The 14,894-nt window shown below is 51.7% G+C and overlaps 1 protein-coding gene across 2 annotated transcripts in view; it reads left to right on the top strand.

Moving 5' to 3' along the window:
- The first annotated feature begins 1,492 nt into the window (after positions 1-1,492).
- Positions 1,493-14,894, top strand: part of ZBTB16 (zinc finger and BTB domain containing 16) — a 174,919-nt gene continuing 161,517 nt past the window's right edge. The window contains exon 1 of one of the 2 annotated variants that reach the window (XM_016208941.2): positions 1,493-2,775. In XM_016208941.2, the coding sequence (XP_016064427.1) occupies positions 1,508-2,775 (1,268 nt within the window). In that variant the 5' untranslated portion in view covers positions 1,493-1,507. The remainder of the gene's footprint in view (positions 2,776-14,894) is intronic. The other variant, XM_016208942.2, reaches the window with a different exon arrangement.

Genomic DNA, 14,894 nt, shown 5'->3' with positions numbered 1-14,894 from the left:
GGCCGTCCCACCCTTGATGGCCTCAGTCCCCACCCCAGGGTGGGCAGCGGAACTGTCTATATTAGCGGCACTGTTAACACTTTCTGCATGAGATTTTGGCTCTGGAACCCATAGGACTACTTCTGGGGGCAGAAGCAAGTAGCGCTGGGAGAGTGAGGGAGAACCCTTGGTCCCCTTTGCTCCCAGTTCATTTCACTGCAGTATTGGCCTCAGCAAGGCAGAGACTGGGAGGGCACTGGGCCTGTGAAGTCTTTCTAACAGTCGTTAAAGGATTCAGGAACCCCAGAGCCCTGTTATTGACTCTGAACAGCGTGCTCTGGGAGAGGCCTTTGTCTCCCAGCCCAGTCTTTCCTTCATGCTGGTTGTAACTCACACCATAGATGCTGGTGCCAATATCACTTCTGGCACCTCCGAGCCATGCCCAGCATCAGTTGCTGCTCCGGTCACAAGACTTGCCCACTCCTGGGAGCCTGTGGGACACACTTGGAGTTCATGTACCTAGCTGTACACTCCTGGCTTTAAGGGTGCATATTTCTTATGATCTCTCTTAGGTCGTCCATGACCTGTCCTCCTACATTTTATAGAGCCCCCTGTCCACTGGGCACTTGTGGGCAGGGGTAAGTGTGGCATCTGATATAAGTGTGCTCCCATGCCTTCGCTCTCCCTCTCTGGTTGGTGTGAATGCACATGTGCTTGCGCACACACACACACACACACACACATACAGTTCAGATTTGGGATCATGCTTATGATAATTTTGAGGCACCTGTGGGTGAAAGTGATTCCAGCTAGTGTGTGGGTTATGTGTGTGTTCTTGTTAATGCCTAAAAGGGGGGGTCCAGGAGGACACTGGGCCTGGAGGAGGAGACCCCTTGCCCATAGATTTCCATGGGCCAGATTGCAGGCTGCTAGCCCCAGCTAGGCTTGACTTGACTTCTGGGGCTACCACAGTGAAGCAGGGTTTAGAAGAACTTTGTTGTGAAGATGAAGTTTGCTGCACAGGAGAGTGAAATTGATGGCTTAAATTTACTAAAGGAAAGGGTTCAATTCTTACTAATTTTTAGAAAGTGCTGGGCACCTCTTCATAACATGTTGGCCTTGCAAAGGCCACTACCCCCACTCTTAGACTTACAGAAAGACCAAGGCTCTGAAGGCTCCACTCAAATTTTCATTTTCCTTCATCTAACAGTGAATTGGGCGTATGTTTTGACAGAAATTTGTCTTCTCTCTCATTTGCCGATCTGTAAAGGCAGACCCCCTAGATTTTTAGGAGGCCCCCTTCCAGGATTTTCTCTTGCTGGCTGAATGAGGGCGGGGTGCTGTGTTGTATTGTTTGAATTCTTACTTTTAGGGACACTGACTAACTTACCTTTTGTTCTCTCACCTCTTTTGCCCCTTCCCCCTTTCTCCCCTCTAGCCCTCTCTGCTGGTCCAGGAAACCGACCCTGCCCCACCACGCAAAGCCAGGAAGGAAAGAGAGCCTCATGCCTAAGCCGCGGGGAGCACCATGGATCTGACGAAGATGGGCATGATCCAGCTGCAGAACCCCAGCCACCCCACAGGGCTCCTGTGCAAGGCCAACCAGATGCGGCTGGCAGGGACACTGTGTGACGTGGTCATCATGGTGGACAGCCAGGAGTTCCACGCCCACCGCACCGTGCTGGCCTGCACCAGCAAGATGTTCGAGATCCTGTTCCACCGCAACAGCCAGCACTATACCCTGGACTTCCTCTCGCCAAAGACTTTCCAGCAGATTCTGGAGTACGCGTACACGGCCACGCTGCAGGCCAAGGCGGAGGACCTGGATGACCTGCTGTACGCGGCCGAGATCTTGGAGATCGAGTACCTGGAGGAGCAGTGCCTGAAGATCCTGGAGACCATCCAGGCCACAGACGACAACGACACGGAGGCCACCATGGCAGACGGTGGGGCGGAGGAAGAAGAGGACCGCAAGGCTCGGTACCTGAAGAACATCTTCATCTCGAAGCATTCCAGCGAGGAGAGCGGGTACGCCGGTGTGGCCGCGCAGAGCCTCCCTGGGCCCGCGGCGGACCAGAGCCCGTCCGTCTCCACCTCATTTGGTCTGTCGGCCATGAGTCCCACGAAGGCTGCAGTGGACAGTTTGATGACCATAGGACAGTCCCTCCTGCAGGGAACTCTTCAGCCGCCTGCAGGGCCTGAGGAACCGACTCTGGCTGGGGGTGGGCGGCACTCCGGGGTGGCTGAGGTGAAGACAGAGATGATGCAGGTGGATGAGGTGCCCAGCCAGGACAGCCCTGGGACAGTGGAGTCCAGCATTTCGAGCGGGATGGGGGACAAAGTTGAGGAGAGGGGCAAAGAGGGACCCGGGACCCCAACTCGGAGCAGTGTCATTACCAGTGCTAGGGAGCTGCACTATGGGCGTGAGGAGAGTGCTGAGCAGCTGCCGACCTCTGCTGAGGCTGGCCAGGGTCCCCTAGGCCGACCAGAGCACCCGGCACCCACAGCGGAGAAACATCTGGGCATCTACTCCGTGTTGCCCAACCACAAGGCTGACGCTGTGTTGAACATGCCGTCTTCGGTGTCCTCCGGCCTCCACGTGCAGCCCGCCCTGGCAGTCTCCATGGACTTCAGCACCTACGGGGGGCTGCTGCCGCAGGGCTTCATCCAGAGGGAGCTGTTCAGCAAGCTGGGGGAGCTGGCTGTGGGCATGAAGTCGGAGAGCCGGACCCTTGGGGAGCAGTGCAGCGTGTGTGGGGTGGATCTTCCTGACAATGAGGCTGTGGAGCAGCACAGGTAGGTCCCTCGCCAGTCCCGCCTGACACCCGGCACAAACTTCTGGCCCTGGCAGCCTGCCTTCATACCTGGCTGCTCCCGAGTCCTGGGGCCTGGCTCCCCGTCTTCCCTGCTATTTGTAAGAAACCACTTCTTTCTAAGCCCTGGGGCTGGGGTATGCTGGTCACGTGTGGTGAGGGCTTAGGGTCTTTCCTAAGCATTGGGGGACTCCTGGGCCCAGCTTCTTACTAGGCTCTTTCCTCCTCCTGCCTTCGGGCTCCCATGTGCTTGTTCTGCTGCTGGATCTGTTTCTCTCTTGCCTGGAGTGACTGATAAAGCGGAGGGAGGGAGAAGAGGGAGTGAGTGGGATTGAGGATGAAGGTCTCCTATGGCCTGGATCTGGCCGTGTTGCCAGGCTTTAGGTACCCAGATCTCCATCAGTGGTTTCTGCCAAGGCCGAGGCCGTGTGTGGCTCAGGAGGATGGGAGGGGCCAGATGCTGCTTAGGGCGTGAGAGCAGCTGCAGGTTCCCAGCGTCATTCCTGGTGAACGTTCATCACCGGGAACATGGCTTCCTCTCCCCTCCTCATTCTCCCTTCCTGCAAATACATATAGAGGGGAAGGAGTTGGTTTAAATGTAAGGGGGAAGTGCGAGAGTCTTGGTTTTGCAGCCTGCAGCGACTTACTCGTATCCCATCTCTGCTCACGTTGAATTAAACGCTTCAGGCCAGCATTGGCTTCCTCTGGCTTGTTTTCCCTTCTCTGAAATAACCATCCACTGAGTTCCTACGACACGCCTGGTTCAGTAAGTGCTGGACGTGAAGTCACATTTTTGTTGCAACAACCCTCCGAGGCAGGCGAGGTTCTCTTATGTGGGAGGATAGGGACCCTTTACCAGGACCACAGAGGAGGAAGCAGGAGGCAGAGCTGGATTCAGGTTCAGGTCCTAACCCCCTTCCACTGTGCTGCCTCTTAGAGTCTCTCGGTCCTGAAGGGGATGGTGCCTGTAGCCCAGAGGGTTTTCGAAATTGCTCATCAGAGGTAGAGTGAATACGGAGGACCCAGGAGTGGGTTTGGTGTTTGCCTGCGTCTGTCACAACAACATGCCGATCATTTTACTCTCCAGCCCCTGGGTCCGATGAGTGGCGTGGAGAAGTCCAGTTTCTGTTGTCATTGTGATGATATTTGCTCCTGTGCCCTCTTGCCTGCTCTTTGGCTGAGTTTGGGGGGGTTCCCACTTTTGCACCCCTCTCTGTCTAGCCCATCCCTCCATTTCTCATTCAGTATAGGAGGGGATGTGACCCCGAGGGTGTGGGGCGGAGGCGAGGCACCTGGAGGTTTGTCTGATTACCCCACGCTGAGCCGGAACCTGTTCCGACAGCACTTAATCGGTGTCTCTGAGAGTGACTTACCGCGTGGAAAGTGCTGCTGAGCTAAATTGTAGCCGATTTTTTTTTCCGGTGGGTGCGAAAAACAACCGCCAGTGAGGTGTGCCTTGGTGCTTGTACCGCTCAGAAGTAGACCGAGGCAGGGTGTTTGCTCAGACTTTCCTAAAGAGGAAACCCCCTCCTCAAACTTGACCAGGTAGGCTATCATCTTCCCCGGATGTGAATTATTTCGGCTGTGTACCCTGAGAAGCGGGCTATGGTGGAAAGTGAATATTTTCCTGGCTCCTCAGGCCCTGGTTGCCTCTCTTTACCTGAGGGTGCTACAGAAGCTGGCACCCTCCCAGGCGTTCTAAGCTCCCGTTCTGTGGGACCCTCGGTCCTCTGGGGAGAGGCTGGGTGACACCCCACAGAGCAAGGGTGAAACTGGAGCTTGGGATAGCTCCCTAATCTGTCTGAGCCTTGTGTTACACTTTTTAACGTGAAGGTGGTCGGCAGGGTGTGGTGCTGAGTTAATGAAGCAGTAGCTGGAGATCCCTAGAGCTGTGACTGGCACACAGTCACTGTGAGGGTGAAGAATTGACCGTTCTGTTCCCGTCTGCTTTGGGTCTGGTGTCTGCATAACCCCCACTGGCTCCGAGTTCTAGCGTGTAAGTGCCCACAGCGCTGCCTCCCGCCAGGGTTGTGCTGGCTGTGGGGCGCCGGGCACAATGTCCCTGTCCTTGTGCACTTGTGATGGCGAGGCACTGGTGCTGGAATCCTCAGTGTCACGCTGTGGGCTGCTGACAGGGAGAATGTGCTTTGACTGAGGGTGGAAAGTAAGCTGCTGCAGCCCAGGAAACTAGAGCCTGGGCAGTGCCGTGGGTGGAAAGCTGTGAGGGTCTAAAGAAATCAAGGAGGGCACGAAATGTTCCTGCGCGTGTCCCCTGCGCACGCTCGGCCCTCAGACTGACAGCCCCTTGGCTCCAGATCACACGCACTGTGTGGGAGGCCTTTCCCCTCTCCCTTTCTCTCAAAGCTCCTAGGTTAAGGTGCTCCTTCCCTATTTCCTGCTTCCTCTGTTTCTCCCCCCACATCCCAACTACCAGTGAAAACAGAGGCAAGCCCGCCGGGCATGGCTCAGCAGTTGAGCATCAACCTAGGATCCAGGCGATTGGGGTTTGATTCCCTGTCAGGGCACATGCCCGGGTTGCGGGCTCGATCCCCAGCCAGGGGCGTGCAGGAGGCAGCCGATCAATGACTCTCTAATCATTGATGTTTCTATCTCCCTTCCTCTCCTTTCCTCTCTCTGAAATCAATAAAGATATAGTAAGAAAGAAAGAAAGAGAGAGAGAGAGAGAGAGAGAGAGAGAGAAAGAGAGAGAGAGAGAGAGAGAGAGAGAGAGAGAGAGAGAGAGAGAGAGAGAGAGAGAGAGAGAGAGAGAGAAAGAAAGAAAGAAAGAAAGAAAGAAAGAAAGAAAGACTCCTCCTCAAGCATGACTAGGAGCCTTTGGAGCCCAGAGGCCTTTGAGGGGCCCCTCTCTGCATTCCCCTGGTGTCTGGTTTAAAAAAAAACAAACAAACAAAAAACAGAGGCAAGACAAAACAATCAGAGTGGGAGATTTTGAAGTCAGGAGACAGGAATTGGCTGTAATACAACAGTGCTGAACATGATGAAATAGCAGGCTACAGGTTTCATTTTATTTTAAGCCCATAGCCTAGAGTGTTGGTAAAGGTTAAGTACCTTCCAGTTACTGGGGAGCAAAGGGCATGGAGAGGAAGGAAGGGGAGAGTGTTGGGCAGTGATGCAGGAGAGAGAGCTTGCTAGGGAATCCTGTCAGTGGGTTTCTTCAGGACTTGGCCCCAGGCTGCTGGGAGGGAGCCCGTTAGCATCACAGAACGTTGGAGTGAAACTTGGTGAAGTTGTGGCCCCTGCAGTGCACGAGAGATGTGAAGGCAGAGTCAAGTGTAGTCACGAATTGATGGAAAGACCAGACAGACACTACCTGAGTAAGTCAAATGAGACTTACTTACCTAAAGGGTCCAGAAGGAAGTCAGCACAGTCAGAAGACCTGATGAGAAGACCTGATCAGCAGCATTTCCAGGCAGATGGAGGAGCTAGCTCAACCCCAAAACCTGCCCGAGTAGGCCTACATGATAGGCCATAATGACTGAGGGAGGAAAGGTGATGTGGGGAGGGTCACGTTAAGCTTCTGGAAGACTGGACTCTCTCTAGGTGCAGTTTCTTTCTCTTTCTCTCTCTGAAAGGCTGGAGCAGCTCTGTACGTGGGCTTGTCTGTATCTGCTCTAGGGACCTGCTCGAGTGGGCCAGGTGTACCTTCTCCTTCTCAGAGTTGCATACACATGTGATAAGATGACAGGAAACTGTATGGTTGACTTAAGTGTGAACACAGTCCTCATTTATAGCCCCCAGTCTCCCCAGGCTCGTACACCCTGGCCAGAATATGTCTCTGAATTCAGCGTTGCAGGATCAGAGTGAGGTCAGGGCTCCTCGGAGCTCTGGATCTTCTACAGACAAGCCCTCAGACCAGCTACAGTGTGTGTCCTGCACACAGAGTAGGACCTCTTGCCTGGTTCTTGTAGGGATGCTCAGGAACCAAAAGGAGTGGTCTCAGCCAGCTCCCCGGCCCAGCTCTAGGGCGCCTGAGCCATGTAGCTGAGATGTCAAAGAGTTCTGCCTGGTTCTTTGCCTTGGTCTTTCTCAGGTCTTTCTTGGCCAGCTGCTGTATTTTTAGTGGTGGACCATGTAGCAGACCAGTAGCCATTGACTTTGGTTTTGGCCAATGTTGAGAGTTTAGAAGTTGCCCGGAACTCTTGGTCCCTTTTAATCATTCTGCCAGCTTTAGGGACCTGAGAGGTCAAAGCAAGTTGTTCGGAAAAGAGTATGCTGTGGAGTAATGGTAGCAACAGCAATAATGTTACTAATGCCTTGTATCAGTTGCAGCACTTTCTCCTTTGCAAAGCATCTTTAGTGACTTTGTCTCTCTTAACCTCACATCCTCTCCAAAGGGAGACAGGCCCCTCATTCCATGCCTGTGATTATGAAGTCTGAGGACCTCTGAAAGCTGATAGGTTCTGCGTAAGTTTGCAGCAAACTCATTTAGTGGCAAAACCTGATCTGACGTGAGGCTATATTTATCCTGTCTATTTTGAATATTCATATGTTTTGCTGCAAAAATATTAATGTGTTTGATTACAGAGTGCTTCCTAGACTCCTCTGGGACCAGCAAACAATATCAGCCTCATTGTTCTAAAATTGGAACAATTTGGATTTCTGAGCACCCCAGGGTTTTGGATAAGGGGTTGAGGGGCCATTAGCAGCCTCAGTTTACAGATGAGGAAAATGAGCACTGGAGCCAGTAAATGACTTGCCCAAGGTCACATAGCTATAAATGGATAGGACCAGCCCTACCTAATTCACAGCCTTGGGTGCTCCACGCCGGGCCATATAAGAACATGTGCATTGCCATTTTGGTTCAGCTCCATCTGACCTAGTCTTTAGTTGCCAACCCTGTCCCTGAGATGCCACCATAGGAGGCTACAGCTATCTTCCTTGACGTCAATCCTAAAGGTCAGGTGGCGCCCAGCTTCTCTTAGTAGCTATTTATGGCTGTTCTGTCACTCACAGATTTGCCCAAATCCTTTCTGAATCCATTTCTATTTCCAGGAAGTATCCTTTTGGAGGTGATGAATGACTTAAGAAAACTCCTGGGCTCCTGGAAATCCCGTCTTTTGGAGAGGGCACTGGTTGTAGAGATAGGAAGATGCATAAGGCTTTGTGGTATGTGCAGCTGTGGTGGAGGCCAGGCCTCAAGGCCCAGCTCTGCACTGTTTTGTGTTCTTTTTTAAACTTTTTTTAAGCTCTGGTTACCATTGTCAGTCTCTTTTTCATCCCAAGCTTTAATTTCTTTATTTGTAAACTTAGGTACTTGGACAAACTGTTTCTGGATTGTTGAGCTCTTTAAAAAGTTCCTCTTTCATCACTTGTATACCCACTTTCATCCTCATGAAGTCCTTTTGGTTAATTGAATTTTGCTCTGTTTTGGAATCCAGACTCTAGCTAAAATAAGGGGCCAGTTAGATTTGAGTCTGTCTGCTCAGAAGTCACTTTTACATCCTTTAACCTGCTTAGGGGCACTCAGTCATCCGGGATCTAGGCTGAACTCTTCCAAAATTTGAAGATGATTTATTTTATTTTCCGTGGAGGAAGGTTGCATGCTCTTTCATTTCAGGGAGAAGTTCCATTTTGATTAGACGGTGCTGTTATGGTGGGAGAGAGCGGGGAAGACAGCTTTAGTTCACAGAGCTTTCTGTTTTCCCTCCTGCTTGTTCCAGGAACACTATTTATGAATCTTTAAGATAGTGAGTATCTTAAACTGTTAAAATTAAACTCCATTCAAAACTCTTTGACTTGTTGCTAATTCAGGAGAAAAACAATTCTTAATTTAGGAAAAAAACAATTCCAATCACTTTAATTTTCTAAATTAATGACTTTAAAACAAGTCCAACTGAAAGCCCAAGTGTGAGACTTCAGAGTCTTGCTAAATGAATACAGGCGTGTCTCAGTTTGTCCAGTGGAGGCTTCCTGAATTTCCCACGATAACTAAAGGTTTTCTTAGTCAAGTTCTGTGTTGGCCATATTCTGTGAGAGCCCTGACTCAATGGCAGCTATTCTGATAGAAAGAAAAATTTACCACGGCATCCCCACTGCCCCTCATCCCACCCCACGTTTCATACAGTAGTAAAAGTATATTTTGAGCAGATGAGACTATTTGGCTGGGAATCCCAATTTCACCACTTGCCAGCTGTGTGACTATGATTACATTACTTAACCTCTCTGTGCCTGCTTGCTCATTTATAAAGTGGGAAATAATAACAGTACTTACTCACTTGGTCTGCTGCAAGGATTATTTAGTAAATATTTGTCAAGTGCCAGGAATGGTGCCACAAGCTGTGTGCTCCGTATGTGTTTGCTGCTGTATTTTTATTGCCGTTGTGAGTGGGGCACACTGGTGGTTCAAGGTGAAAAACGTGTTTGTGTTGGTCCAGGTCCTGCTTTTCCCCAGAGGTGCTGGTTCACACAGCACCGTAAGAACTGCGGCCTTGGGTGCTGTTTGGGGCTGATACACAGTGAGACCGGCATTTCCCCCAGAAGCTGATCTCTTGTACCTTGATGGCCAGGGTACTCTTTGTCCCATTGACCTGAGGCCTGATGAGTCATTCCAGTTCTCATTTAAATTTAGCTGGGCCACTCTCCAGCATTACCAGTTCCAGATACCCAGGCGGCTCATGGATGCAGTGTCCTGTGGCCTGAGCACGTGGCCAGGCAAGCAGGTCGCTGTGGTTGAAGCAGAGATGAGGAGTGGCAACACCACCCGCTGAGGGAAGCCTGGGCTTGTGGGTGCTGGGCAGTCCAGGGCTCCTTCCCTTTCCCGACCCCAGTGCAGTAGCCTTCTAAGGGTGGATTCCGCAAATGCCATTTTGAGTGCTTGATACACATACCAGGTTCTGGGCCAAGCTCATCCATAGTCAGACTCTCCCCAAACCCTCTAGCCACCTGTAAGGTGGATGTTAGTTTTGCATTTCCAAATGGGTGCAGGGAAGCACGAGAGGTTAATGGACTTGTCTCTGGTCGGACAGTAAAGGGCGGCACCAGGGGCTTCTGGCTCCATGTGCACTCTTCTCTCCTCAACGTCCTGCTTGGACCTTTGGCCCCTGGTGGGATCAGAAGGGAAGGGGGAATGTAAGAAGGACCAGCTCCCATTCCCTGCAGCCGGTGACCAGGAGGCTCACTGCCCGGCCTGCTCTGGCCTCGTTTCCTCTGGTGGCTGCCGAGGAGGAAAGGAGTGAGAGCGCTGCTTACCGCGAAGGGGTCAGGTCTTTGGTGGTCAGGGCCAGCGGGGTCCAAGGAGCACTGCACCTACTACATCGTCTCTTACTGACATGGAGACCAGCTTCTCGCGATACAGGCCTTTTGTGCTGAAACAAACAAAAAGGGAGAGGAAAAGAAACCCACTTGCAAAAATAAAAATTCCATGCTGTTAATTTCATGCCAGCCTAATCAGAAATTCCCCTTTCTACCATTTCCCCTTAAAAGCCCCGGTGTGCTGCTTATGCCGGCTCATTCTGGGAAAACCATGGTTGGGTTTTGCCTACGTGAGGCTTATCTGCAGCTGCAAGGAGGGAATCTGGTCTACTTTATTGTCAGCACAGAAACTTCGGCTGAAAACTTGCAAAAACCTGCTTAATTCTAAATGCCTAGCTCGCTTTTGACTCCGTCCTCAAGGCGTGATTTTCTTTAGCAGGAAGAGACTGTGTTCAGCTTTGCAGTAGGAAGAATCTAAGTTAGAGAAGAGAAAGAACTTCCTGAAACAGCGAGGCATTAGTGGTCAGGTTATTAGACTTGGTCACACAAATTTTGACGAAGAGGAGAAATGTGGGCCAGTTTGAAGTGGTTTTTAGAGTTTTCCCTACTTTGGGGCCATTTACATCCCCCCCGCCCCCAATATAATAAGTAAAGTAAGGACTTAAACACGCAAACAAACCAGCACCACCAGGCAGGCCAAGAACAAAACTTGTGTGCCACCAGGCCCAAGTAAGTAGTGCCAGGCACGAAGACTGACAGACTGACGCTAGATCCACTTTGAACGTGAGAACTACGCTATGAACTGGGCAGATGGTTCACCCGTGTGAACGTCAGGCTCCTCTCCTGTGAAGTGAGGTCAGCGCCTGGCCTCTCAACGTGGTTTTAAACATACGAAATGCGGTACCACGTAACATAAAGCACACAGCAGGGACTTCATGTGAGGCTGCCTCCCTGCTTCCCGCTTCTCCTGTGACCTCAGCCTGACAAGGGAGTCGCTCGGTGAGCCGTCACCCTCGCCTGGCGTTGGTCTCTAAGTGGATTAGCAGAGCGTTGTGATCTTAATGTCATTAGGCCTGTTGGCACAGCTCTCCTCGCCATAGTGAGAAGCAGATGTGGCCTACCGTAATGGCCCTCGGTGATCCATCAGGCCTGGAGTGCTGGGCGAAACATTATTAGTGTTAATTTGGGGGAGTCTCTTATGGTAGCCGGGGAAATGTGGAGGGAGTGTTTGAAATGTATTGATTTAAGCCCTTCAGCAGGTTAGATGCTGCCGCGGTCTACCCCGGCCTAACTGCCCACTCCCCCCACCCCTTTCTTTACGCACGGCCCCTCCCCGAGCCCGAAGCCCAGGCCTGATTACTTCCAGAGTTGGAGAGACAACTTAGCAGGCTCTTGTTTCTTGCCGATGTACCTTATTAGTAGCACCTGGCATCATAATCCACTAATGGGAACCAGCGCTCTCCTCCTGCGTGGCCAGTGACAAGTAGCCCTGTCAGCCGGAGCTGGCCGTGCGAGGAAGTTCCTATTAGCTTTATGGTCAGGGGGACTTGTCCTGTTCAGGAAATGAATGTTGCCGCTAAAGGTCCGCGGCCCTGACCCTGGCGGGTAACCTGTGCAGGCCGGGAGACCCGCTCAGGATGCTTGGGATTTCAGCCCCTCTCTGGTTCTCGTCATATGTAAAGAGGGAGTCACTGTGGTATGTTGCAGCCTTGAACTTTTGATTTATTTACCGAGGGCCACTTAACCGTTTCCATGCCGGGCGGCTGCGTGGACAGAGCTCGGCATGTCCGTGCCCAGGTGCCCAGGTGTGGGCGCGGAGCCCTGGGCGGGGAGGGTCCCCCCCTCCGCGTGCTTACGGGCTCGTCTCTGCCAGGGGCGTTGGGGGGATGGTTATCTGCTTGCTTCTGCATTCCTGCAGCTTCCAGTTGTTCTGGGGTTGTTGGTGGCAGAGTGATGGGAAGCTGGGAAGAACTGCGTCCACGGTCCAACCGGGTGTGAGTTCATTCCCTGCGTCTTGGAAGCCCTGTGTGGGTGGCAGGGTCCCCAAGCACCCCGTTCCTCACCCGCGAGAGGAAGTTAACAGCCTGGACCTCACGGTGTGGCTGAGATGCTGTCCGTGGGGTGGTGCGTGCGGAATGCACGGCCCAGGCTGAGTGGTGTCAGGTTCTAGCTTTGAGAGGATGTGCCTGTTTCTTTCTCCACATAAACTTACCTTAAAAATTGGCAAGTATGGCAGGCACAGCACTTTTTTCGTTTAACTTACCAAGACCCTTTTTTCCCCTCATCATATCCTTGGAGTTGTTAAAAGAAAGGCTACTTAAGGTGTTTTTTGTTTTGTTTTGTTTGACCTGCGAGTAATGTTTCTAAATGTGAATTTTGCAGAATAACAGCAGTGTTTGACCTTACTCTGGAGGGAAACTTTTGCCCCACTCTTTTTAAGGAGAGATGTTTGTGAGTTGTCTGGCAAATGGATGCGTTACTTTTGCTGCTGTTGCTGCCGCTGTTTTAAAGGTCTCTGGTGACAAAGGAGTGAACTGCACACTCGGGGGAAGCGTGCAGAGTGTGGCCCAGAAAGATGGGCCTGTGGGGGGACCGGGGCGGAGATGACGCCTCCTTCAGGAACTTGAAAGCAAGCCTGCCCGTCTGTCACCAGTATTTATGGAATCTCCAGCAGTATTTCAAGGGGGGAAGCATTCTCATCTGATTTCAGCGTTGGGTGTAAAGGGAAAAGAGCAGCCCGTCGGGGCAGCTGGACCTGGAGTTTTGGAGAATGAGACACGGGCCCATTTCAGGGCACACACACTTTCTCACCTCCCTTCCAGTGGGTTCTTCATCGTCCACGTGAAAACTGCGCAAGTCTTAGTTAAATAGCAGGTGGAAGCCGCTTCAGAGGCATCGGTAGAGTTGGGCTTGGAAATGTTCAATGCAAAGCTCAACCATGACAGTTGTCCCTTAAATTCTCTGCTAAATTAAGGATCTGCTAACATTTGTGAGTCTACCTCCCTACATACCCCCGCCCCCGTCCCCTTGGCAGAAGGGATAGAGATGGTACCTAAAAACAACGTGAAGCCGCTGCTAAATCAAGTAACTCTAAAAACATTTTTCCTCCCATGACGTTGAGTGTGGAAAACCAGGGCTGGACTTGTGTGAGCGCCGCAGACCCCTTAGGCCCCCTCCCTCCATTTTTAGCACGATGGTCTTCATTGCCACGTCCCCCCTCTCCCCCCTTCATAATTATCCGCTATTTTACTTCTTGTGTCCTGACAGCTACAAGAGTGGTTTTTGTTTTTTGAGCTGAGTAGCTGCTAAATATTCCCCAGCAGTTGATTCAATGAGGCAGGGAGGGTGGTTGGAGGGGAGAGGCCAAACCTTGGCATCCCCTGTTGCAAAAGTGAAAAATATTTCTGTTTGCAGTTAATTTTAGTGGCGAGCAGATCATGTTAACTGGATGTAATTGCTTCCAGATATGGCCGAGGGTTTTGTGTGTTGAGATGAAGGGTCTGGTAAGTGCTTACTTCCTGTGTAAATTAGCCTGTTCCATTCAGTCTTTCATTCTCATCAGCCCTGGAGTCTGTCACTCCCCCGTTTCCCCTCCTCAGCCTGCAGCCTGGTGTGAGAAGCAGCTTGTCTGTCCCTCTGGGTGCAATTCTTTTGTCACTTGGAGCCACTCACCTCTTGCTTCTTGATGTGACTTTGCCCTTAAAATAATGAGAAGAGTTTGAAAAGATGCCACCTGGACCTGCTTCTGTCTGAGCAGAGGCAGATCCACAGAGCCCAGGAGCAGGAGGCGTCTCCCCCTCACGCGGACTGTGTCTCGGAGCCCAGAACTCCTGGTTTTCCTTGGCTTTTCTCAGCACTGCCCTCTGACCCCTACTCTCAATTTGGAGAGTACCTTTCTCTCCCTTTCTGAACAAAGCGCATTCCAGTGGGCCTGAAGTCCCAGAAAAATGAAATGGCTGTTGCGAGGAGGAGAGGCTGGTAGTCACAGAAAAGAGGTACATTAGTCAAGAAGCCACCACTCTTCTTTGCAAAGTAGGTCGGCCCTGCACACACACCTTCCCCTCGGAGTGAGAAAGGGAGAGGACGGTCCACCCAGAGAATCTTCTCCAGGTTCCTGTGGGTTTCCAGGGTTGAAACCGAGGAAAAGTGTTAAGATTCGAAATGTCCTGAACTCCGATTTTGTCCTGTGGCCAGTCCCACATTCTTGGTGCTATTTGCATAGGGGTTGCTGTTTATCTTTCTGTATCAGCTCGGCCGATAACCCCTGTGGTCTGTTTAACAATCTATGAGGAGTAGATTACTTGATAAATGCCGGCTTTCCAATATGCAAAGATAAACGGTTGGGGTCAGGGCGAGGGGTGGGGAGTTAGGAAGGAGGGACCAGGTGGGCAGACGGGGCTCCGTTGCAGATTGGGGTGGAGCCGTGTGAAAGCACCTGATGGAAGAAAGCAGCTATCGTGTAAAACGCAGCGGCTGCATTTATCGCAGCTTATCAGCTTCCTGCCCTCACCTGCCCCTCTCCGCCTTCGCGTGGACGAGCAGTCTCAGAGCGGTTCCGAGTGGGCTGCGGAGGCCTGTTAATACGAGAGGGGAAAGGAAGTAGGTAATCTTTGCTCCTTGAGTTCCGGCCCTTTTCTCCCTTAACCCTCTCTCACTCCCACAAGTTGTTGGAAACCTGACATCTGAAATGGGTGGGTCTTCCCCATCCTCCAGCGGCGTGCCCGGTCGGGAGGGGGCTAGGTGGAGAGACAACTTCTGACCCCGTCACCTGGGCAGTAAGCTGCCTGGGAAGCAAACAAAAGAGCTTGGACTGGCTGCTCGAGCTAGGGACACAACTGATAGCTTTGTTTTGATGTCCTTGTAATGTTTGCAGATCACGGAGGGTGCTAT

This window comes from Miniopterus natalensis, chromosome 11, assembly GCF_054644295.1.
Source record: "Miniopterus natalensis isolate mMinNat1 chromosome 11, mMinNat1.hap1, whole genome shotgun sequence".
Classification (NCBI taxonomy): domain Eukaryota; kingdom Metazoa; phylum Chordata; class Mammalia; order Chiroptera; family Miniopteridae; genus Miniopterus; species Miniopterus natalensis.
Note: the sequence above shows the minus strand (reverse complement) of the source record. Positions and strands in the feature narration are given on the sequence as shown.